The 22,216-nt window shown below is 48.1% G+C and overlaps 2 protein-coding genes across 30 annotated transcripts in view; one reads left to right on the forward strand and one right to left on the reverse strand.

Moving 5' to 3' along the window:
- STRBP (spermatid perinuclear RNA binding protein) overlaps positions 1–14,977 on the forward strand; it is a 75,001-nt gene extending 60,024 nt beyond the window's left edge. For 5 of the 10 annotated variants that reach the window (XM_045372587.3, XM_005580817.5, XM_045372589.3 and 2 more), the window contains one exon: positions 1,354–2,947. In XM_045372587.3, coding sequence (XP_045228522.1) covers positions 1,354–1,448 — 95 coding nt within the window. In that variant the 3' untranslated portion in view covers positions 1,449–2,947. Of the gene's footprint in view, positions 1–1,353; positions 2,948–3,004; positions 3,286–14,721 lie in introns of those variants that run through there. The other 5 variants (XR_012424407.1, XR_284479.4, XM_065530105.1 and 2 more) reach the window with 3 other exon arrangements.
- A 4,678-nt stretch (positions 14,978–19,655) lies between these two features.
- RABGAP1 (RAB GTPase activating protein 1) overlaps positions 19,656–22,216 on the reverse strand; it is a 175,632-nt gene continuing 173,071 nt past the window's right edge. For all 20 annotated transcript variants that reach the window (XM_074016618.1, XM_074016616.1, XM_065530107.1 and 17 more), the window contains one exon: positions 19,656–21,401. In XM_074016618.1, the coding sequence (XP_073872719.1) occupies positions 21,279–21,401 (123 nt within the window). In that variant the 3' untranslated portion in view covers positions 19,656–21,278. The remainder of the gene's footprint in view (positions 21,402–22,216) is intronic.

Here is a 22,216-nt window from a genome sequence, read left to right on the forward strand (position 1 = left end):
ACAGGGTCCCCATAAAAACTTGCTCTTCGATTGTCCCAGTTCTTGTTGAGTGCTGCTGTGAAAAGTGACAGGTTTCAGCCATGGGTCAGCATTTCTTTTTAAGACACCTGATGATGCTGGTGGAAATGGATCAGTGGGTAACATTGTGCTGTTCTGTAAAGGGTGCAGACATAAGTCCTCCACTTGCATTCTCACCTTGTTTGGAAAGCCAATGATGTTACTAGAAGGTAAATGGTTTCATTAAGGTACTCACCCCCATGAAAGAGCAGCAGTGTGGTCCCCTGTCAATATTTATAAGGCACCATGTCTTAAAAATGTCTGTTTTTAGTATGAATTAGCTTTCGTTTTCCCTGTTAAATTCTGCTTTTGGGAACTTGACAGGGCCCATCCATGAGAATGGGCTTCACAAAATATGGCAAATTTATGTACCAAATTTCTCTGGGGCCACTAAATAAAGGTGGAACGGGCAATGTACAACAAATGTTAGTGTCACTGCTCAGATATATATTACACAATGATTAGTTTGTTTCTTCTCCTTGGTCTTTTGTCTTTATTAGTGGTGGGTGATACTTTAATAAAACTTCATCACTTGCTGGAAATAGCTGTAACTTATCATTCTCATCCTGTGCATTAGTGGCTAGACATAAACAAGAGGGCCCATTTCAGCTGGGAGTTTTCATGTTTCATTGATGCGTTTTGCTGACCTATGGATGAAACAGAGCCATCACTGAGAAGAAAAAGCATGGCTGATAGTGTCCAGTTTTTATTAATTAAATCTTTACAGTAGTCCTCATTGTCTTTGGAATACTATTAATTGGCAGCTGCAGCTGTATTGTTATTTGAAATTGGTCATCAAATTTGGATTCCACGTTGGAATCTCTCTAGAGATTTCTCGTTAGAAAATTCTTTTGAAGTAGCTGACTCTGCTTCATAACTCATGCCCTCTGTAATGGTGAAAAGGGAGCTGTGCTGTTTTCCAACATGATGGCAGTCATTTCAAATGGTTTCTACCAAGTCTTTTTTTTTTTTAATTTTGTTGTTTGTTGGAAGTTACTAACCATGTTGTAAACCTGCCCAGTTGCTGCAAACTTTTACATTTCTCTGCTTTACTTAAAATAATCGAGCTGTCAGTCCTTTGTTAGAAGTGGTAACCATGCAAGTTCAACTGTTTAAATTCTGTAATGAATTAAGCGTTCCCCCCCTCCACCTGTTGCCCTTCCCACCCTTCCATTTTGTAATGAAAATTCCACTTACAGCTGAAAGAGCAGAGAAATATAAATGAAGCTCTTGGCTTCACCAAATTGCCTGAAATTAACATAAAGTTTTGCTTCTCTGCTCTTTTCTCCACTGTAGGTGGTTTTTTCATTGACAGCCCCTATTGCCAGCCTCTGAGCGTCGCACCATTTATTATTCACTTGGGCCCTCAAGATTTCTTCTCTGACTTCTAGAACCATCAGGTTGTCTGGCTTGAAATGGCAATTTCTATGTCTTGGTCTTAAGAGCAATGTGACACCCTGAGGCTATCCAGCTTTCAGACACCACTCTGACACCTTCTTTTTGAAAGCAATGACTGATCATTTTAAAGAAGAGCAATACTCTGTTCAAAGCCACGGTGTCTGTTTTAAAACTTTTCCTTTGGAAACCTAGCAATATGTGTACTTAACCCCTTTTTAGCATAGTTTCTTGTCAGGGAGTTTATAGATGAGTGTAGAGCTTAAAATTCGCGTGTGAGCTGTGCTATGTTTTCACAGTTTTTACACTTTTTAGCATATAAATAGTTACATTCCTGACTGCGTCAGTTAGTGTTATAATTTCTCAGAAACAGGGGTCCTCCTTGAAGCCATATCCTCTGCATGGGGACTGGCCCCATGACTAGCCAGGGATGTGGCTTGCAGCTTGTGTTTCCTCAGGCTGCAGGAGTACCCCATCTCTTGTGCAAGGTAATTGGTCCAGTAGATTTCCAACATACCTCATGCTGACTAGATGAAGTAAGGAGTTAGGAGTTGAGTTTACATAGTTCTGAAGTCGTTTGTAGTCTCTCTCAAATTGTTAGCCTGGGGAACCAACCACTGAGAGATTTTGCTGGTATTCGCCTTTTCTTTTCTTTTCTTTTTTTTTAAATTTTGGGTGAATGTTTGAAAATCATGAATCAGCCACCGTTATTAATTGAAGAGCTAGGAATACCTCGTTAATGTATTTTTAAAACTGGTGTTGGACCCTCTGTGTATTTCAGGTTAATACTTTTAAGCAGTTTTCAGCACGTTTATCTCACTTTATTCTCGTTCTCCTCGGACCTTCGTAGCCATATCACTTGTATAAAATAGGCTGAGATATAGTGACTGTAAGCTGTGATCTCAGTATACAAAGGTAAGCTCTTTTATTTTCTGATTAAAGAGAAAAATAATCAATTAACACAACATGCATATATGACAATCATATATGATGTATTTGATCTCTTAGGTCATATGTCATCACATTACCTTTAAAAATTGTATGGTCTAAATGTAAAATAGTTATTTTTCAACATTTGTTTTAATACCCTTGTAACTGCTTTTTATTCAAGACAGACATTTCACTTACACTAAGTGTGTGTGTGTGTAAAAACTTAGGATATAACATGTATGTAAATTACACACACATACCTGTTTAAATGTAAGAATTCAGTGATAGGAACAGTTCATCTAAGAAGATTTTAATGACAGGGCACTCTTTTGGCCAAAGCAGTGGAATTTCCTGAGCAGCAAGGTTGGTACCAGTGCTGGTGGGATCCGTGTGTGTAAGCTGTTACACAAGCTGAGGATCAAAGTGCCAATTTCTCAAGGGGAGAAACTTCTCCGAGAAATGAAAGTCTCTGGTCTGTGTTGTATGCCCTAATACAACAACAGCAAGAAGCCATAAAAAAAAAAGCAATAGAAAATGAAAAAAACAAAAAAACAAAAAAACAAAATATGATGGTAACTATGGAAAAGTGTATAATTGACTGAGCTAAGTTAATTATTTGCAGAACCAACTTCAGCAAGACTCGGGGTGGTGAATATCGAGTCTGCGGAGACCGAATAGACTTAAAGCAATCCATCTGTCTTTTCCAGGTTAGGTAGCTAGATTATTTATTTCCCATCTTATTCAACCATCATGGAGTTCATGTAAAGATGTGAGGGTTAGGCAGATATTTTAATAAAGATTTGCTTCATTTAGGTGTGTCCCATAAATGCATTTAATTGTGTTAGATGTTCTGTGCTAAGGCTGTATTTGATATATGTAGATTAAAATGAATTTCATGTTTCATATTTGTTTCTAAGTAGCAGTTTCTTTTGATTACTCACTTTAAAGTTGCTGGAACAACTCTTGTTTTTTCCACGCAGAATCTGTATGTACATATAATGTGGCTTTGGCATCTATAAAAGGCTGTACGAGGTATAGCTGACTAGTACTGAGTGTGGTCCAGTCGTGCTGAGGCAGCCCGTTGCCTGTTAGGTGCCAGGTCCTCTTCTGGGTACAAGTGAACAGAGGCTGTGACCAGTGGAAGCATTTTAATTCTGACAGTCTCCTTGTTGTTGGAATTGGGCCTATTACAAATATCTTACTTTGGGAACCAGATACTTTGTTAACTGTGGCAAAAAAGAATATTAGCCCAGTCATTAGTTTAACTGTAAACTATTTAATAATGTAGGCCCTCTGACATCACCAAAATAGGCGTCACTTGGAAATTCACTCATTTAAAATATTTCCCTGGCAGTTTTGAGAGCCTGAAACCTACTCTGGTTTATGTTCATGGACCTCGGTCCAATATGTGAATGTAATGAAATGAATAACAAATACTCCAGTCCTTTCCGGTTAGTTTTTATAGTAGAGCAAAGGACAAGGTGGTTAATTTAAACACTGAGCACATTTTTTTAATGACAAATGAGAAAGTTTCACCCTTATAATCAATCATTCACCATAATTTCCCTGTTTCCTAGATTTCATTAATAACTGGAGGAAAATCTTCAGTAGTGAGTTAGGGGAAAGAACTAAGGAGATCCCCCCTGCCTTCCCCGCCCCCACCCCAGGAATTAGATTTCAAGCAATCCAGAGCCCTATACACCAGGGTCATTAAGAGCAGTTAAGGCTGAAAACAACCTGCTCTGTGAATGGTCTTCCCCTAATTCCCATTCATCTTATGCCAGTGCCTCCTGAGAGAGGGTGTGGCTACCTCTGAATCCCTGAATGAGAAAGGCTGTGCGCATTCAAACTCATACTCTGTACAGTCTGACGCCATGCTGTCCAGTGAACACAGATTCCTCAGTGTTACTAGGAGTCCTGGAAAGGAGACGGGTGGTAAATAGGTAACAACCGCAGAGCCAAGAGACTACTGCTGAGGTGGGTTTCAGTATTGATGTGTTTCTCTGTAGCCCTTATTTACAGAGCACAGAGCTAGTACTTATATAAGAATGAGTCCCTTCCTTCCTTAATAGCCTCTTCCCGAAAGACTGTTTTAAGTCAATAATTCCAGTTGAGTTGGTTGTAAGAATAGATATCCTTTCCCACATTATCATTTTAGGTAGGAACTAACAGATTCCATTGATGCTTTGAAGCAGCAATCTTCGGAGGTTTTTAAAAATAGTACCATAATGCAAATTAGGTTATGTAAGCTTTACAGCACAGCTAGAAATAGAGACTAGAAACCATGTGGGAATCTGGGCCAAAGAATTTCTCTCCTTCCAGCACATTCCCATGGGGCTCAGGAATTAGATGAGTTAATACACATAATATGTTTTGAACAGTACCTGGTGCATAGTACGTACTCAGTAATATGTTGAGTGTTGTTACCATGGTTGGCCGAGGTGAGGATGAATGTGAGGGGGGCGAGGCTGTGCCAATAGGTGTTGGAGAGGCAGGTGCATGGCCTGCTCAGGGTGGAGCTGTGTCGGTTCATTGGTGCTGATAGGCTTCACTGCCAGGCTTTGGGAGAGGACTCCTGGTATCTAGGGCTTAGACAAGAAACGCACCCCAAGGACCTCGTGAGAGCTAGTGTGGTGGCGTTGCTGTGGATCCAAGCTTCAGGAAATTGCTCATGCGGCTGTTACAGTAGTTAAATTACCAGCCAATCTGCTGCCAAGGGTTTGTAAATACTTTTTTTTTTTTTTTTTTTTTGCGTTGGGGGGGTGGTATTTAAGGGTGCTTAGAACTTCATAAGGGCTGATCTTAGAATATCTACCTGCTGAGTCCAAGTGTCCAACCAGTGCGTTAATAATTTTTAAAAAAGGTGTTTGGTTATAGCTGCCTCCATAATGTAACCTTCAGGGCTTACCCGTGTTTAGTAGGTGGAAAGCAAGTTCCTTTACAGCACAGAAAGGAAAGGAGGAAACTGGTGTGCTTAAAAGGCCGTTGACTAGGATGCTTCTCTGAAAAGCACTCCTATAGCTTGTCTCTTCTAGTTAGCTTTGATACTTCTGGGGGAAAAATCTGCACTCCTCACCATATGAGGCCTCCCTTCTGCCTATTAGTCTTAGAGAAAAACGTATCTGCCCATCTATTCTTCTTTCTTTTTGTCTATCCATTTACTTATCCATCTATCTGGACACAGTTGGGAAGTTTCTTTTCGATAAGAGGAAAATGGGTACATGATGAAATTGGTGCTTTTGGATTAAACAGAGGGTGCACGTCTTACCTTCCATTCCTTTGTGTGTCTACAAAGATTCTGGGGGCCTCTGCAGAAAGGTGGTCAGATGCATCCTTGGCTGTTGGTAAGAGGTGAGCTAAGTGGGAAACATAGACTGGAGCCCTCAGATGCTCCAAGTTTATAAAAACTGTGTATAGATAAGGACTGTTACCTTTAAGGAGGCAAATAAGATTCACCTTGTAGTCAAGAGGTTTTTCTTAAATCTAAGAAATACTTGTTTAGCTAATGTCTTGGCAAAAGGTAGTGCATTCCCCCCGGGGAGGCTGTTTGGTGGAGTCTTTGCCTCGGTCAGCCAGCATTGAGGGAGGACTTCTTTTTTTGCCTTGACTCATCAGTCGTTAACATTCTAATTAATTACTCCTTCTGAGGAGGGTCTTGGTCTCTCTTGGCAGAACTTTGCCATTTCTGCAAATGAACTGTGCCATCCTGCTGGTGGGCAGGGTGAAGATAGCCACCATTTGCCCAGGCAGTTTCACACTGGACTAAAGGTCTCTGCATTCAGGTGTCCGCTAAATGCCCCCAAGTAATGAGGTGAACAGTAGCCCTCAGTTTAGGTCATTTGGGGCAGCAGTAGATTGAAGAAGTAGGAAGGGAAGGGGAAGGAGAGATGCCACCATTTGTATCTTGTGCGCCGGGCATTTGGACATTCTTCTGAATTCTCCAACTACCTTCTTGGAAGTAGTGGTATCCCTAGTTTACAAAAGACACTGATGCTCCAAGTTAAGTGCTAGAACCATTCATGGAACCTAGCTCTGTTCTAAAGCTTTTTCTGTTCCATCTGCTGTGGATTACAAGGCTGGGGTTGACAGGACGGGCTCTCCTGGAAGGTAGGCCTTCTGACTTGAGGTGCCTCCAGATCAGATAAACTGGCCTAAAATAGGGCTCTTTTCATTTACATTGGTTGTGAAGAACCATCTAACATGCTGGAAGGATAGACTGAATGGCTGCATTGCATCTGTATCAACAGAGGAAGAAGCATTTTTATCTCAAGCTTGTTTTTCTCTGAATTTCAGTGGAATCTGAGGTATGTGTTTTCACTTAGCTTATATTTCCTGAGTGCATGTTCTCTGCCTGGCCTGAGATAGGTCATGAGGATGTCTTCAACAATTGAAGCCAGACTCTGAAGGCAGGCTGGTGAGGCTTTGGCTCATTGGGGACAAGGAAGAGGAACACAGAGGGGCAGCAGCCCAGGTCTGGGCTGTAAGTACAAGGGGGTGTCCCTGGACAAGTACTCAGCAGAGATGGGTGGTGGCAGACTGCAGAGGTCAGTGGTCATTGCCAGGAGTTTTCCGTGGAGTAGGCCTCAGGGCAGGCTGCCGGCCTGGAGTTTGCTGTCTTTCCTCTAAGTTGGACCCGTGTATGGTAAGCCCTGCTTGGATAGCTTTGGGGTCTCTAAATTGCTGCCTGTGAACCACCCTGCTGAACGTGTCGGATTCTTCTGCTGCTGTCAACCACTTTACCAGCTCCTTGGCTAATGAATGACAGCTGGGTCTCTGCTTAGGCATGGGTGGGTGCAGGGATGGCTGCGGGATCCTTTTCAGGGAAAGGTATTCCTCATCCACCCCAAGTCGTCATCTTTCTTGGCACTTGGCAATGTTTCTGTGCACCCTGCTGTAATCCTGGAGGGGAACAGGAAAAAGGAACCTTTGAAACCCAGGTTGTCGTGTTCTAGATCATGACTGTGTCAGGGAGAATGAGCGCCTGGCATTCGTAGAACACAGTCCTCTCTGAAGCCCTTTCCCACTTGTCATCTCATGGCTTGCTGCACTGGTAGCCCTTGGAGAAGCGCGGTGCATAGATTGTCGTTCCCACCCTGCAGACAGGGAGAGCGGAGCCCAGAGAGCTCTCCAGACCACCCTGCTCGTCTGTGGGAAAACATTGTGGCTCCTCACTAGTTTTTAACCACCAGAAGAAATAACATTTCTTAGACTGTTCTTAGACTTAACAGCAGCCCTTTCCGAGGAATTAGTTTTGAATTTCACCACGACTGGAATTAGAAATTTTCTCCTTTTACAGATGAGGAAACAGATGCTTAGATAAGGTGATCTGCCCCAAATGACAGTGCGGTGAGTGGCGGCGCTCACCCAGTCTGAGGCTGTGCTCTGAGCGGGTGGTTTGTGTCGCTAGTGCAGACCAGCGTCTGTTCTGTCTCCCAAGCCCCCTTGGCTTCTCTGCGATGTGTTCTGCTCACCTTTCCTCTAGGCTTCTGGGCTATCCCCTGTGTGCCTTGAAACCAAGCAGAAACCAACCCATGTCTCCCTGATCCTTCCTCAGCCCCCTAAAATCCAGCCTTCCTGGCTCATTATGTTTCTGGTTCCTTTGTCCGTGTGCTACTGGACAAGGCGGCCAAACGGTCAGCTCTGGGCCCGGCAGCCTGGGTTTTTTTTTTTTTTTTTTTGCCAGCTACACAGTTGGGGTCAGTTTCTACAGATGATCATTTCATGCTGTAACTGAACCCTATAATAGAGTGCAAATTCGTTAATTGCCACTTGGAGAGCTCCTCAGGGCTGGGAAGGCGGACAGCGGATGTACTGTTGGAAGTATGTTATGTTCAGCCTCATCTACGTTTTCGTTTTTGGCCACATCCTCCGTTCCTGGCTCGGCCTTCAAACATGTACTCTAACCCATGGGATCACGGCCACAATAACACATTTTCCAGAGCAATCTGGTGTTGGGATCCCCTTGGATTCTTCTGTCATGGGACTTCTCGGAAGTCTCAGCTTTCTAAAACCCCTCGTTCCTGCAGAGGCTATGTTAAAGGAATATGGTAGGCATCATCTGGGAGGTCAAAGACCTATGGAAATTGGCACCTGGGGAACTCAGGAAAGCTGAAAGCACCTTGAAATGAGATGGAAGGACCAGGTTAAGGCTGGTGAAGAGGAGACTGGAGAGAACGTGGGCACTCCCGCCAGGTATTTTTTAAGGGATTATGTTTATTTATTGTATGTGGTTCCAAAGGGTAAAAGACAATTATGGGAAGCCAGTGGGGCAATTTGAGCTAAAATACACCTCCCGCGATGACAGACACGGCCTTGAGAGAGCAGCTGAGGTGCGACATGAGCTCCCTGTAATCGGCATGTTCCAGCAAGAAGCCGGTCGTGTGGATGGCAAAGAGGAAATTCTGTGGAATGTCAGTTTGGACGAACTCTGATGTGATTGGTGATGCTGCCAAGACCGTGTCTCCCTTCTTGGGCACGTAGATTTATTGAGAGAAAACATTCACTGTCACCTACTGCTTCTTACCAGGCTTTGTGTTGGGGCAGAAGGAGCAGTGGAGAAAATGTCAGAATTTGCAGCTTAGACAACTGAGTAGAAGGTGAAATCATTGACCCAGATGGGGAGTACAGGGAGGGGAAGAAAGAGGCTCAGGGGATTTGAACAGAATGAGAGTCATCCTCTTCTGTGCAGGCAGAAAGGCTTCAGTGGGTCTCCCCCTCCCTGCTAGGGCTCCTCCTTGTCGGCTCTGGGCTGGGGGCTGGCAGACCCATTCCCAGGTCTCCTGCCGAGGGCAGCAGAGGAGCCAGGCCTCAGGAGAGAAGTGCTTACTGAGTAATTTACCAAGATCTATAGGCTTCCCACTGAGACAGACAGGGGATCCCCAGGAGGGGAGTCAGAGGCGGGCCTGGCATGCACAGAGAGAGTGTGCCCACTTGGAGAGCATGAAGGGCCTTGCCGTCGGACCTGAGATGGTTAAGAGTGAAGTGGCAGGTGGGACACACAGCTTGCAGTCACTTCTTGAATGGCCCTGGGTGGTGTGTCCTTCAGTGATGACCATCCTCCACGATGGTAAGTTCCAGAGGGTCGATTGGGACAGTTGGACAGCCAAGGACCAGAGTCAGGAGGGAGGACTGATGAGCACGAGGCTGTTGCCATCGGCCAGGTGAGGCATGAGGGAGGCTGATGGAGTGCAGCAGCAGAGGGATGGAGAAGCAGGAATGACATCTCCTCACAGGCCAGGCTCCTCTGCCGGACTGGGTAGGGATGGGAAGATGATGGCCCCCAACCCTGGGCCAAGGAACAACAGCACCCATCCAGGGGAGGGGACCTGCTGGAGTACTTCTGGACCACTGCTCAGTGGGCAAGAGAGAGAACAATGGTGTCTCTGACCAGAACGGGGGAAGGCAGGGGAGTGGAGGAAGATACTGACAGGGTACAGAGGAGGTCGAATGGAGCGAGGGCCATCTCCACTGGGCTAGGAAATGGGGCTTTGGTGGGCCACACTCCATCATGCTGGAGCGCTCCGGCTTCTCCGCTGGTGGTGGGTGGGGAGGGGCTTGTGATCTATCAGCATCTTCACCCTTTCCGAGTTTCTGCTGGGCTGGGCTTTCCAGCCAGGAGTCACAGGTACCGGGTGGTCGATCATACTGAGGCCTTTTGCTTGGCAAAAAGTTAATCCGGTTTTGTTCATTTTTAACCTAAGCAAGGGCTGGAGGTTGTTGGATTCAGCGTCTGTGGAACAGTCTGTAGCCCATGGGAAGGTGTGGATATTCTTTCCCAAGTTCTTGAAGGACGGAAAGGACCATGAACTTGTGACCAGAGGATTGGTTTTTGGTGTCAGTTTTCGGTCTGTCCCAGTGCTGCCACTTTTGCTTCGAAATGGACAGAGAGCGCTGAAGGCCAGCGTGAGTTTCTGCACCTGTTTCCTACAGCTCTGCTGGGGACTGCAGCTCAGGTGGCAGCTGTGGACATGGATCCAGTCAGCCTTTGGGTGGCCAGAGCTCCAGGGCCAGGTGTCTCTTAGCTGCAAGCAGCCTTCACTGTTAACCAGCAGGCTACACAAATCTCACGTCTAAAGAGGTGAAATGTGAAAATATATGGGAAGCACCGCCTTAGACCTGTGTCCACAAATCTTTTCTGTAAAGGGCCAGATAGTGAGCATTTCAGGCTTTATGGACCATGTGGTCTCTGCCACAGCTGCTCAGCCCTGCCACTGTTAGCACAAAAGCAGCCAGAGACACTACGTAAATAGATAGCATGGCTGTGTTCTGATAAAGCTTCATTTACAAATACACAGGGCCGTAGTTTGCCAACCCCTGCAAAGTAGGGAGTATTTTGCCAAAGTTGGCTGTATTTCGCCAACCCCTTAGACTATAGAGATGACTTACCCTTTGGCTTAATCTTGACTGGAAACTTCCTTCCCATCTGCTGCCTGGACCCATCCACCTCCCCACAAAGGCTTCCTGAGCATCTCCTCTGTGTGAGCACTGGCTCAATGCACAGGACGGTGTAATTCCTGCCCATATGGAACTTAGGTTTTGAGTAACATCGTACAGAACAGGGCTCAGAGAAGTCCAGGGTGGTAGGGTCTCAAAGAGAAGGGCTGAGGGGGAATCAGGAAAGCTCTGAAGGCAGGCAGCTCTGGAGTCGGGCTTAGATGAGGAGGAGGCTGCAGTTCTCCAGGAAGGGAAACAGGACCAGATGACGGATGAGATTGTGTTGAACAATGAGGACTTCCGCATAGTCACACAGGCTCATGGGGTCCGCTCATAAAGGACCAGGAGGGCCAGGCTCAGGAGCGTGGACTGGATTCTCTGGGCAGTAGGGAGCCATTGGACAGCTGTGCTCAGGAGGGTAATGTGATCACAAATGCTTATTAGAAATGTCACTGGCTATGGAGGACCATGTCTGTGGTTCTAAGTTATACCTTTCAGTTTAGTCTGGACTTTTTGGTCAAGGTACTTTTGGTGTTAGAGTGGGGAAGAGAGGCCCAGAGAGTTGGACAGATGGTCTGACCACTGGCTTGTAGTCAGTGAGCGCCCCACCTTTATTTTGACATGACAGAGCTTGACAGAATCTTCCTTCTTCAGCCTTTTTCTTTTCCTGCTATCCTAAAGATCATGTACAAGGGCAGGATAAATGAAACATTCTGTCTCCAATCTAAGGTCGGCTTGGGGCCTCAGAATATGAAGGTAAAGAGGCGGGGACGGACTGCCCCTTGCTTCAGAATCAAGTCACATGGCGGCAGCGCTCTGTGGAGCAGATTGCTTCCTTTGTACATGCCCTGGGCCTGTGGCCAGCAGGCCTCAGAGAAGAAGAGATGCTGACCTCTCGTCTCCAGAGGCTGCCAGCTGCTAAGGGAGGTTGAACCGACTACCCTTGGGGGTGGACTGCTCTGGGCCGGGCCTGATGCCAGGCGTAGGGGACTGAGGTGAATCAGACATGGTGGTCACATTGAGGAATGCCCAGTGTAGTTGGGGTGAGGAACAAACCCACGGGTGTTTGTGGTGCCTTCTGCTGAGCATGGTCTTTCCTCTCAGAGGGGTTTCTAGGCATGTTGAAGGGAGCTCCCATTCAGCACATCGGAGAGGTGCCAGGGACGTGAGCTGCCGCCAGCCTGATATGAACAGAAGTTGGGAGTAGCTACTGTTGCTGTGCATAGCCAGGAGCACAGTGTCCGCTGTGAAGGGGCAGGTAAGGCTGGAGAAGGATGGCCTAATACAAGCGCCTCCACAGATGCTGATTCAGTGAAGCCCCGTCAGCCCTGTGGGGGAGGTGAGGATCACATGCAGCTCGGAGAAGGCAAGGCACTTGCCCCCCTGCCTGAGCTGGGAGGTGGTGGCCAGCTCCACACAGCGCTGTCCCAAGATGCTGGCGAGGCGGGACCAGCCATGGGCTGGCAGCGCTGCACCGTGACCCCCTTCCACAGGGCCCAGCCTTGTTTCTGGCCCTCCAGGACAGAGTCAGGAGGTGAAGCCTGTGGTGCTGTCCCAGCGCAGTCGGGCCAGGCGTGGGGAAAGGCAGGAGGGAGATGTGCTGTGCTCTGAGCAGCCTGGCGGGCCCTGGAGAGGCAGGAAGCCACTTATACTTGAGGAACTGGGTGCTGCTTACTCTCAGTGAAGCTGTGTTTTGCTCATCTCTGAGAATCAGGTGAGGGCTACAGAAGAGAGTTGTCCCTGGGTGGCTGCTGTCTTTAGACTTGTCGGGCTCCCTCTGGTACAGAAGTGCCTCTAGGATTTTGCTGCCTGGTCTCCTCTCTTATGGACATGGAGTGGCTCTCAAGTTCTTATGGTAGGTGTGGAACTTCTCAGCTCTAAGGAGGAGCACTTGCTACATTTTCTAGAGAAGTTTCTGGGTTCATGGAATGGAAACTGACAAACTGGAGCCTGGCACAGATGGACATTGGGTAAAGAGAATGCAGCCCGTCCCTGGCTGCAGTGCCAGGCGTGGCCTTTCATGTGGCAGCAAGTCACTTACTGTGTCTCTAGCTTCACAGGAAGGCTCTTGTCTGTCAGGCAGTGGAGTTACAGACAAGAGCCTTGCTCAGGCCAGCCCTGCCCCTGCCTCTGCCGGCAGGCACAGGCGCTTCGCCATCTGCCCTGTTTTCCTGCTTAGGGAAACATGATGGTCAGAACATTTCTTGACTCTAACCAAAATATTTCTGCTGCTTTTGCAAGTCAGATTCTTTTCATTGTTCACGGAAATGGATCAAGAACAGGAGTTTTAGCGAGAGAGGTGGTGAGAAGTTCCTTCTCCACCTGTAATTTGCAAATTGTTTTAGGTTTCCAGCCTCTTTCCTCTGTTCTGGGTATCTTGTGCTCTCCACTCTTGAGGGATTTTGGTGTGGTGGGTCAGTGCAAGACACTCGATCCAGACACACACATTTCCAAGGCACTTTCATGTCACTTACCAAGCCTCCTTGTGTGCAGGTATCAATTCACTGGCTCCCTTAGGCTGCAGTCCTGACCCCCAAGGTAGTGATGGCAGCCGGTGCATGAGGTATGATTTGGAAGTAACCAGGCAAGCCCTGGTTGCAAAAAATACCTCTTCTGTCCCAACAGTAGGCCAGAGGTGCTGCCATTAGATGCATCCCTCTACCTACCCCCGATCACTTTTCATGCTCAGGCCAGCCTTGCACAATCAGGTTCCGTTCACTCTGCACCCCCATTTCTTAGATGGGGTACTGAGCACTGCTTTTCCTTTAGCTCACTTAATATGGCAGCTTCTCAGGGATGGAACCTACCATGGCTGTGGGAGATGCTTCGCTACTACTTACTACCTTTCCTAGGGAGGGCAGCTCATTTTTAGAAATGCTGCTGGGGAGCCAAATTGTAGGCATCCAACCAGAGGGCCTCGCTCTCTGTCTCCCAGGAATCAAGGGTTGCTCTGGCTCTCTGAGGAGCTGTCTCCAGCCTCCAGGTGGACGTCCTTCCCAGCATACCAGGGCTTATGGAGGCAAAATGAAAGCTGGTCCACGTGGGAACCCCCTGCTGTCGTCCTTTCCTTGGGCAGACATCATACACTTTTTAGCGCCTAGCAGTGTTCATCCTGTTTTCCCCAAAGCATCCTTGGACTCAGGCCTTTCATCCTGGACCCATCTGTCTGGCCTGTTGTGCTGAACCTTTGGTCTAAGTGGTTGGTTGGTCCAGCTACTTCTTCAAAAGGAGGTTTCCTAAGGTAATCATCAGTTAGGGCAATTGTACTTCCGGGAACAGTGAGGCTGATGGGCCTGTTCCCAAGGCTGCTTTGGCAGGGGGTGCCAGGGAAGGGGCCGGCCTAGGGCCAGGTTCATCATACCATTAGCCCTACAGCCCCATGCCTTTGTGTCCTGGTTTCCCCGCCGTGCAGTGGTCCTGCAGGAGTGGAGCCTGTAGGACTTGCTTCTCACCCACTCCAAGCAGAACTGTCGGGGAAGGAGGTGGGAGGTGCAGCCAGTCTAGACCTGAAGCTCTCACACTAAGGAGTAAGGTAGGCCTGCTCAGCCTTAGCCCTTCAGCAGCCCCAAGGGTGGGGGAGGCAGGAGGCGGCTGAGCGTAGTCGTGGATAGAAACCTTTCCCTACTGCACGGTCACACACATGGCATTGGACTCCTGGCTGTAGCTCACTCGGGTCCACTGAAGACCAAGTTAGTTTTTAGAAATCTATTTAAAGTTATCTATCATGTATCTATTTACTGTGTTTTTCTGAATACGCAAGTGTAAATAGTATAATTTGCAGTGCAAAGTCCTTGGCAATAAGTTTGTGTATTATGTTTAAAAACACTGGAAACCACGACCACCATGGACTGCCCTTCCCCTCTGAGGCAATTATTACATGTAGGACTCTGAACTTTAAACCTTCAGCGTGACTGAAGCAGCAGCCTGCACATGTGGACCGTCATCAGTGCCTCGCCCAGAGATGCCTGGCCTTCATCCAAAGGGACCCTGCTGCCACAAGTCCTCCAGGCAGCACCCACACTGTGGCTCCTTCGCGCTGAGTATGTTGGACTCTGCCATAGACTGACCCTCTTGTCTGGCTGCTGCAGTTTGTCTGTAATGCCCTGACATGTTGCATTTTCCCCATTTGGATAAATAAAAACAAATGCTTCTGTCACACACAGTAACGGACTGTTCTGTGCAGGACCCACTCTGGTAAAATGAAGGATACAGCTTTGGTGAAAGGTTCAAGTGCAGGCTCCCTTTTCGTGGCCCTTAAGGCTCTAGTTCAGTACATGTTACAGGTTCTTCCATTCATGCAAAGGGATGGAGGGGCCGAGGACGTTTGAAGGGGGTGGGTGGCTCCTGATAATGGACAGTGATTTGGGTGGGGCCAGGGCCTAATTTGTGATCCTATTAATGATCCTTAAAACCCTGCCTCTCTGTGGTGTGAAGTTTCCTCAACATGAACCTGGCAGCCTGGCACAGTGAGTGGTAAGTGATGTCATGTTGAGTGCTGACCTCTTAAATCGTCACACCTGTTCCCGGGGTCAGTAATACCCGGACAGACAATACAGATCGGGAACCGAGGCTCAGGGTTAAAGGACCCTGCCCAATGGTGTCGAGCTTCTAGAGGGCGGCAGCAATTGGAACCCAAAGCTGAGGTTCTTCCTCCTGCTGCCTGGTCCCCTGCAGGGCTTCTGCAGTTGAGCTGCCCTAGTAATTGAGAGCTCAAGACCACAATGTAGTCCCAGCCCACTTGGAGGGACGAGGACGAAGATCCGGCAGCCCAGGGAAGTGGCCTGGTGGGGAATCAGGCCAGGGGCTGCTGCTGCTGCCTCCAGGTAAGTGGAGAGTTGTGTGGGCAATGGCGCTGCCTGTTTTTGCCTCACTTTGTAACTCAGGGCCCCGTCTTCTCCCTATACATCATCAGGCTGGATCTACAACGAAACAAGAATTGACTGAAAGAAGAGCCGGCCGGGCCAGCCCTCTGCTATTACCATCCTCCTTCTCAGGTTTGCCTTTCTGAGATTGAGGGACAGCCAGGCTTTCTTGTTCACAATTGCCACAGGGCTCAGCAGCACAGGAGACAGGTTGTTGAGGTGTATCTGGGAGAGAGGAAGGGAGGGAGCATTGTCTTTCTTGCTCTTGGGCCCTGAAAGAGGTGAAGGTGATGGTGTGTGGTAGGAAAGACTCAACTTCCCGATGGTGTGGTCACAGGCAGACCTTTCACCTTCACTTTCAAATTTGGGAATAACATCATTGAACTCAGGGGTGTTCTGACGACTGGAGGGAGAAGAATACAGGAAAAGAGCCAAGGGCGTCACAGGAGAGCCCAGCAGTCCTGATGAGCCAGCTACTGGACCCACTGCACAGATCAGAACTCGGGAAGGTTAAGTGAAATGTGCATTCAAGGGTATGGCCTGACCTTGAACCCTTTTGAGTTTCTGTGTGTGTGGCTTGCAGTATAGTGCTGACAGTTTATACCTACCTGCAGCCCACAGGGCCATCTTTAAGCAGCCACCCTGTGGTTACTGACAGAAGTACGAGTCAGCATCCCAGCCGTCTCTCTGAGCCCATCTCTCTTCACCTATCAAATGGGGAGGGCAGAGAACTCAGCACTCATGTCTGTTGTTCTGGGAGTGCGTCAGTGCCCATTCTGGGCGGCTCCAGTCCTCATGTCTGCCTGCTCCAGCTCTCCTGTTCTTTCATCACCCCCCAAGTGAATCTTAGAAGAGGATTAAAATCCCAATGTCAGAATCAGGCACATCCCTAAGCAGTGAAGTGAGTCTCCAAGGCCCAAGGGGGCCCATGCCCCTGCTGCGCCCCCTCCACACAGGCTCTGCTTGTCACAACTGTTGGGGCAGCTCAGACATGGGAGCTGCGTTCTGGGCTTATTCTGGTAGCCCGTGGCTCTTTTCTTCACCCTTTCACTACTCAACCCCTGCCCCTGGGACTTGGAATTCAGAAGAGGTGCAGACACTTTGGGGCTCCTGGCATTCGGTCTGAGCCACTGCCTCCCCACTGAGAATTATCAAGGCCCTGGAAATCAGCTTGGTTTGCAGCAGGGCCTGCCAAAGAAGGTCCACTCAGCCTGCGGTGCATGCTTGCTGACCTCGTGAGCAGGAGACAACAGGTGCCCAAGGTTGGAACCACAGTCTGAGTGGCCCAGCACAACTGCACTTCCTGCCATAGTCCCCTCTGACCATTGGCCTTGCTTGCCCACTTCCCTCATAGCCAGGTTTCTTAAAATCTATACTTGCTTGTGTCTGCCTCCTGCCCTCCCACCTCAACTGTAGTGGCCACTGCCCTAACAACCTTCCAGCTCCCAAATCCAATGAAGCTTTTCCAGTCCTGCCCTCATCCCCACCGCAAAGTACTCTTGCTCTTCTCTGGCCGTCCGTGCTCCATTCTCCATGTCTTCCCTCCTGCTCCTTGGATGGCAGCTCCTAGCCCTTGCTTAAGCTGTACATTACCTAGGCAGTCTCTCCAGGCTCCTAGCTTCGGCTTGCTCAAGCAATGGTTCTCAATCATTTGGCCCCCTCAGGGAATATTCGGCAATACCTGAAGACATTTTTGGTTGTGCCAGTTGGAGTGGGGTATATGCACTAGCATCCAGTGGACAGAGGCCAGGGATGCTGCTGGGATTACACAGGACAGACCCCCTACAGCACAAAAGTATCAATCAACCAAACCATCAACAATGAGTTCTAGAAACCCTGTGCTAGAGATGCCTAACCAACAACTGAGCCGCTGCAGATTGCCAGTATCTCCAACTTGCAAGTCCCAGACTATTTCAAATCTCTACACTGACAGCTAAATGTATCTTCCTGGTGTGTCGTCACTCTCACCAAATTTTACTGACTCCGTTCTCCATTCCTTATTCTATCATGTATCACCTCTGCTCACACCCTTAATTTCTTCTCCCAATTTTCCTTCCTAAAGGATCAACAGGGAACTGCTCAAAGTGCAACTTAGCTTAACCCATTTATGCCTAGTGTTCCATTATTGGAACGTTAAGCTTGTGGGAGTTACTTATATCCTACTGCTCAAGGTCATCGCCAAGGTCTGATTTTTCACACAAAAAAATTTGTAACCTCTGGCATAAATGGGTTAAAACTCTCCAGTGACTCCTCATCAGCTCCAAACTCCATGGCATGGCCACAACCTAATTACCCAGTTTCATCTCTCAATCACCCCATCTCAAGCAGACTTAACTACTACTGTTCTTCCCACCTAAATGCTGCTGTCCTCTTGCTGCTCTACCTAGCTAGCAGGTCCCTTAGTTGTCAGTCACACTGTCACTACCACTTTGTCCCTCCTGCATTTACACATACCTTCCCACAGAATCCCATACACCTGTACATGACTTACCACACAGTGTCACTATTATTCTCAATCTCAGCCTCAACATAACCAGGGGACCTCCCCAAAAGCAGGACCCTCATCTGAGTTGTTTTAGGCCTGTGTGCCAAGACTGAATAGTATACAGACTCCTTTTCTTGGGCCAATACGCAGCTGCAGGGATGAGGATTTCTGCCGAGTCCCTACACTACTGAACATCGAAGCCATGTGACAGGAAAAGCATGGAGCAGGCTGATGCAGAATGTGGATCCCAGAAATGTGTCCTCCAGCCTGCAGCCTGTGAGCATCAAAGGGACCTAGCTGTGCTCTGGAGCCACAGTCCTGGCTTCTGCAAGAGTACCTGCCAGGGGCTGAGTCCTAAGCTAGAAACTTTCCTAGTTTCCTTGCAGTGGAGAAAGACAGCACAGGGCCCACCTGCTCTCTAATCTCTATCTCTATCCCTATCAATCATCTATCCATCTTATCTATTATCTCTCATCTATCTAATCTCCTTCCTGCTTCCCTCCCCCCCCCCTTCCTTCCTCCCTCCCTTCCTTCCTTGCAGGCATGAAGCTATGGTCTGTTCAGCCTGCATCCACTTAAAGGCTAGGCATAAGTGGGGTCCTGGAGGGCAGGTCAAGCGGGGAGGGGGAACCATAAGATTAGGGAAGCATTCTTCTTCCTGCTATGGAGAAGGGGGTTGAGGTGGTAAAGAGGGGCAGCAGAAGGCCTGGGAGCCTCATCTGTATGGTGCAGGGATGTGGAGGACAAGCAGTGGGAAGAAAGAGGCTCTGAAGATACAACTCCATGTCACTGCTTTCCCTAAAGCTTTTAGCAGACCACACCTGTCCCCCAGGTGCTCAGTCTGCCTTTCTACTCTTCAGCTATTTCCCCTGCACGTGCACATTCTGGCCCTGGAATTCCCTCTTCCATCTCTGCTTGGTGAGATGCTTTTGCCTTTGAAGGTCTAATTTGACCCTTACCTCCCGTAAGGCTTCCTTAAGCCTCAAAAACACCAAGTATTCCTTATCCCTGCTACTGCAGCACATTATTTCTCAGAGGGGCAATGTTCATCATAAACACAGAGGCATCAGTCATCTTGCCCCATGTGGCCCGCCACACCCTACCACTCCATACATCTGAACAGGTGGGTGAGGGGCTGCCTCGCACTCACACATGCCTCTCTGACAGCACACACAGTGGTCTTCTCTGACTCTGCTTCTGTGTGCAGGGGATGGGGGGAAGAAGGGGAGGGAGAAGGGGACGGGGGGAGAAGGGGACGGGGGGGGAGAAGGGGACGGGGGGAAGAAGGGGACGGGGGGGAGAAGGGGATGGGGGGGAGAAGGGGACGGGGGGGGAGAAGGGAACGGGGGGGGGGAGAAGGGGACGGGGAGGGAGAAGGGGACGGGGGGAGAAGGGGACGGGGGGAAAAGGGGATGGGGGGGAAGAAGGGGACACGGGGGGAGAAGGGGAGGCGACAGGAGCACATGATGATCAAACTGGTTTTTACAAAGCAATGCTGTTTGTACCAAAATATTTAATGAATATGCTGTTAAAATAAAACCAACAAAAGAAACAGTAATACAATTTTACTGGTTTATATTTCAATTCATAAAGTTGACACACTGAAACTACCCTAGCACAATGTCCACACACCTAGCATTAGATAGGCTTATAGCTATTTTGGTAACTGAACAAGAAAGACACAGAAAGCAGCAAAGGGGATGGTTGGTGGGGAGGGGGTTGCCACTTGTTACCTCCTTTATTACAGATAACCTCAGCAAGCGTTAGTACAGCCAATAAGAAAAAGAGCTACAAAACAACCCGAGTGTCTTTATATACAAAACCAGTGCCTCTTGTAAGCAGCCACCTCAACACTGAACGCAGAGAAGAGGACAAAACCATCTGCGTGTCAGCCTGTCAGCATATCACTATATAAATTAGAAGTCAAAGTTTTTTTTTTTTTAAAGGTGCTAAAATCTCCATTCCATAGCTTTGAAGTGAGAACTTGCAGCCCATCTGAACAGTGAGGTTTGCACCCAGGCATACTCTGAGGAGGGCCCAAAGGCCCAGCCCATCTGGGAGGGAAAGGCCCGCAGGATGGAGACCTTGCAGCATGTGCACCCTGCGCAGACATTTACAGACACGCAGCTCAGTCTTTCTCGCTTGGACAACCTGTTGTGCAAAAACACTAGGAATCTTGAAGTGAGGGAGCTCTGTCCACAGCTCCCGCAATGGCAGGGAGGAGAGCAGAGCCCAATGAACCTTGAGTGAAATTAAGTGCTCAAATAACCACATAATAAAATTGTGCAGATCGGCAGTCCTAGTCTGGAATTTAAACACCGTCAACTGGGCATATTGGGAAAGATATTTATATATATACACACACATACACACACACACACACACACGACACGTTAAGCAAAATAAGATTTGTCCATGTTATAATCCAGTCTCACAGTCAAGTCACCCACCCCCGCCTTTTGAAGTCATTTGGCAGCTAATGCTAAAAAATAACAGGAACTATGAGAGTTGCATAGAATTGATCAGAAACATGAATAATGCCAAACCCAAAACCTGCGCATGATACAGTTTAACAGAACCAGGTGCCTTCAGATGCAACTATGAAACCCTCCTATTTAAAACAAAGTGCTTCTCCATGTCTACCTGGGGGACCTTCTGCTGGCATTGAAGCAGAAAAGAATTATTTGAATCTCTGATCCCCTGCCCCACCCCCACTATATATATATATATAATATGTATATTTAAAAAAAAAAAAAAGGTTTAGGAAAAAAAAAAAACAGACTGAAGGATCCCCTAACTCTGATCATGTAAACTCAGCCTTCAGGCTGGGTGAGGTGTTGACCTACACGGGGAAGAGGCCTGGAAGGTCACACTGAGGAGTGATTTCTAGAGTGTCCAGAGCATCGGCTGAGCTAGCAGGCCTGTTAGTATCAGTAGTCTTACCCCAGAGGTTGCCTGCTTCATGAGCTCTGGTCCAGTGACCTACCAACATGCGTCTATGGATCTGACTTAGGTACATTCTGGTCCTAGGACAAGTCACAGAATCACACATCTGGCCAAAGAAGGCAACAAAAGGTGTCATGTTTTCTGAAGGTGTCGGGAGGCGGCAGCTGCTCTCAGCAAGTCTCTTTCCCTTGAACCCCGGTTGCTGTCTTTATGGAGCTCAGTGTTCGGTTAAACCACGTCTTCTTGGCTGCCTGCACCTCGTTGAGGGCAAGCCCTAAATGGTGCTCCAAGTCCTGCAAGAGGAACAGTGCGCATGAGGATGCTGGGCTTGGTGTCAATGACATTGGCTCCCCAGAGGAGAGCCAAGACAAGAATGTAGTCTGTTTACTCTGGAGAGGCCTTGGGAAATTCCCTGTCTCAAACTGGCTTGAAATGCCTCGGATGCCTAAAGATTTGGGAGTTTTTAGTTAGGATCTAATTTCTTGCCTGGTCTATTTATTAAAACAGTCTTCTACTTTCTATGTCTCCCTCTTCTGTCCACCTAATGCACACCAGGCAGACAGCTAATGCTCTACTTCTGATGACATAATTTCATTTCGGCAAAAATCTTTAAACTCCCTAGCATGGCGTTTGAAATGCTTCACAATCTGGATCCACACACTCTCTTCCAGCCTTAGCGCCACCTCCGCCCCCTACTGCAAGGAAAGAACTCCTGAGGCTCCTTCCTGGGCAGCCACTCTCCTCCTTGTGCTGTGAACATGCCACTCCCTCTGCCTGGAATTGCCACTGTTCTCCCTCTCCTGTAGCTACAATCCCTGTGCATTCTTTGATCACAGCACAGCTACTGCTGCTTTGGTGATGCCTTTCCTGATTATCCTGGGTAGTCACACTACCAGGTGTTAGCTTTGCAGTCCCAGACCTATAACAGGGCCTGCCAAAGAGCAGATGCCCAGTGAATGTGTGCAGTGAGGGAGAATCAGCCCTAAAGCTTTTATCCTGAACTGTCCATAAACAGTGCTTAGGGTTTAGAGGTGCTGGTGGACCTACCAACGCATATAAAGATGACCAAAACAAGCCCTAACTTCTTTATCAGGAAAGGAGGTTCAGA

Source organism: Macaca fascicularis, chromosome 15 (assembly GCF_037993035.2).
Source record: "Macaca fascicularis isolate 582-1 chromosome 15, T2T-MFA8v1.1".
Taxonomy (NCBI): Eukaryota; Metazoa; Chordata; class Mammalia; order Primates; family Cercopithecidae; genus Macaca; species Macaca fascicularis.